Below are 2,981 nucleotides of genomic sequence, written 5' to 3' on the forward strand. Positions count from 1 at the left end.
ACTTGAGATGATAGGTGATTAGGATACCCACGGGCTCTGAAAAAGCCGCGTAGGTCACTACAATGTTTGTCATATTCAGACAGGGTACTGCAAATACGACGGATTCTGAGAGCTTGGCTGAATGGTATACTCTGGATTTGGTGTTTTGGATGACATGAATCGTAGTGTAGGTACAAGTGTGCATCAGTGGGTTTGGTATACAACGATGTTTGGAGAGTGCCATCCTCCAGTTTGTAAACAGTGGTATCTAGAAAATGGATCTGTGATTTGATTTGCTGACCTCGTGGGTGAACTTGATAGTGTGCTGAAAGTCGTTGAGGCTACCCTAAAAGGAGTCTAGTGACTCGCTACCGTGGGTCCAGATAAAGAAAATATCATCAATGTAACGCGACCACACGAGAGGGGAGAGGGATTGGGATTGCAGAAAGGCCGTTTCTAAATGATCCATAAATAAGATAGCATAGTTCGGAGCGCAAATGATCCCAATACTGGTACCTTGAATCTGAAGGTAGTGCTGGTTGTTGAATTCGAAACAGTTACAGGTAAGTATGAAATTTAGGAACCTCAATAGTATCCTAGTCGGAGTAGATTTGTCTACTCTAGAATCTTGAGCTTTTTTGGCTGCTAAGATACTGTCATGGTGAGGTATTGACGTGTGGAGAGCAGATACATCAGCTGTTACAAGTATGCTGGACTGTGGGATCCGTCCTAAATTGTTAATTTTCCTAAGGAAGTGGCCAGTGTCTTGGAGGTTAGAATCCACATTTTGTGCTAAGGGTTTGAGGAAGTGATCTACCGTGGCTGATAATTTTTCGGTAGGTCCTCCAGAGGCGGAGACAATGGGTCGGCCTGGATTGCCGGGTTTATGTATTTCGGGTAGAAGATAGAACAATGGTGTCCTGGCCTGTTTAATAACATTGTATTTGGCTATGTCAGGAGGCAGTTTGCTTCTGTGGTTCTGGATGAACTGATTGATTTCAGATATAATCTGATTGGTTCTGTTGGCTGGTAAGAGTAAGTAGTGTTCAGGATTGTTGAGTTGGCGTAACGCTTCATTGATGTAATCGGTTTTGTTCATAAACACGATAGCGCCTCCCTTGTATGCAGGTTTGATAACAAGATCATCACGTTGTTGGCGGTTTTTCAATGCAAGACGTTCCATCTTGTTCACGTTTACTCTGGTAGGTTCAGGTGGATTAGAGGTTTTAATCATGTAGTTGGTTACATTTATAAATGAATCCAAGTTTGCATCCAAACCTGGCCGGGTTGTCCAGCCAAAAGTGGGTCGGAAAGGGTTATGTGGTAAAGTATCGCGGCCATGGAAGAAGATTTTGAGTCTGAGGCGTCTGAAGAATAATAAGGTATCCGTGCGGGTAGCTATAGGGTTAGGTGGCTTTGGTGTGGGACAGAAAGACGGACCTTTAGAAAAAAATGAGAGTTCGTCCGGAGTGAGTGGTATAGAAGAAAGGTTCACTACGGCATTTTCACTAGAAAGATAGTGTTTAGAGAGCTTCCGGTATTTCCTTCTTTTGATAAATTTACGTTTCATGGCTGTTGGTGCGGATAAGTCCATGATTGAAGTGTAGCTAAAGTGAGTCGATAATAGGCTAAAGTAAAAATTACGGTTTGGATGGAGGTTTGCGATCGGAATATTCCTTACGAATGGCCAAAGCAGTCGATGATAGTAAATGACTGATATGATCCATTTCAGTAGGTTCAGCGTGTGCCTTGAGGTGATCTGTTAAAACCTTGATTTCCTTTTCGATTGCCTCGACTCTAGACGACCAATATTCCTTCAGAAGGGCTTCTACATATTAAACGTGTGAAATGATATGTATTTACATAATGAATATTTCCTATTACTCTCGCTTTCTCACTGTACTTTCTGCCCGCAGATAAAAAAAAATCATCCACATTCATTCAAGTAATGGCGGCATGATAAATTGACTTTTTGTACAGTGCATGTTTTTCCACCTAACAAGTTAGTCAGGTAGTTATATTATCTATCTAGCCTTTGTATATATGCATTAACAGTTACGAGAGAATTGCTATGAATCGCTATGATAGTACAATGTACTAATGATATTTATTACATACTTACTAATAAGTACGGGATTTTTGTATATGTCATGCGACACAATTGCTCTTGCCCATATCAGCTCCCCGCCGTATCACAACCCAAAACCTGTATCAGCCCGCAAAACCCGTATCACACCCCAATTGGAAATTTTTCGTTTTTCAATATTTTAATAGAATAGTTTATATCAGAAGATAGTAGCTTTTATTAGTAAGTGGGTAATAAACAAAATAAAGCATGCCTTTTTCCATATCACACCCGGTATCAACCCTAAACCAATATCAGCCCTTGGGCTGATATTGCAGTCTCGGGTTGATGCTGGGTGTGATATGGAAAAAGGCATGTATTATTCTCTATATATTAATATGATAATGAACAAAATACATGTTTATGTGAAATTCATATATATGTTATATTTATTTTTAGACAAACAAACTTGCTGAATGGATTTATATGATACAAAATGTAAGAATCAAGTGTTAAATGATAAACTAATTTACAAAAGATGATACTGATTGTCAATTTGAAATATAATTGATAACATATAACTTAATCAACATAATGAACTTAGATAATTCTGGTATTCACTCGACACATATTTAATAATGATTTCAGTTTCTTATCAAGAGTTCAGTATGAATATTATTATATAGATAAGAGAATGATGATAAAATAACGTATTAATAAACTCTCAAGTTCTACATGTGGCATTGTCACAGTTTTTTTAGCACAGTAGTATGATGAGTGACTTTGATTTTGTTGACATATTTTACAGGTCATCACTGAAGTTCAGCATCAGTGATTTTATTTTCTGTTTAACAATGATTTTCATTTCCTTCAGGTCAAACAACTAAAAGAAGATGTGGAATGATGCAGGGCAGGTCTTTCCTGGTTATAACGGGTC

At 38.4% G+C, this 2,981-nt stretch overlaps 1 protein-coding gene across 1 annotated transcript; it reads right to left on the bottom strand.

The window, feature by feature from the left end:
- Positions 1 to 325: 325 nt before the first annotated feature.
- Positions 326 to 1,573, bottom strand: LOC110442280. Its single transcript, XM_021485799.1, has one exon. It carries the CDS (start codon positions 1,571 to 1,573, stop codon positions 326 to 328), a length of 1,248 nt encoding a protein of 415 aa, XP_021341474.1.
- Positions 1,574 to 2,981: the final 1,408 nt, after the last annotated feature.

Source organism: Mizuhopecten yessoensis, unplaced genomic scaffold (assembly GCF_002113885.1).
Source record: "Mizuhopecten yessoensis strain PY_sf001 unplaced genomic scaffold, ASM211388v2 scaffold716243, whole genome shotgun sequence".
NCBI lineage: Eukaryota > Metazoa > Mollusca > Bivalvia > Pectinida > Pectinidae > Mizuhopecten > Mizuhopecten yessoensis.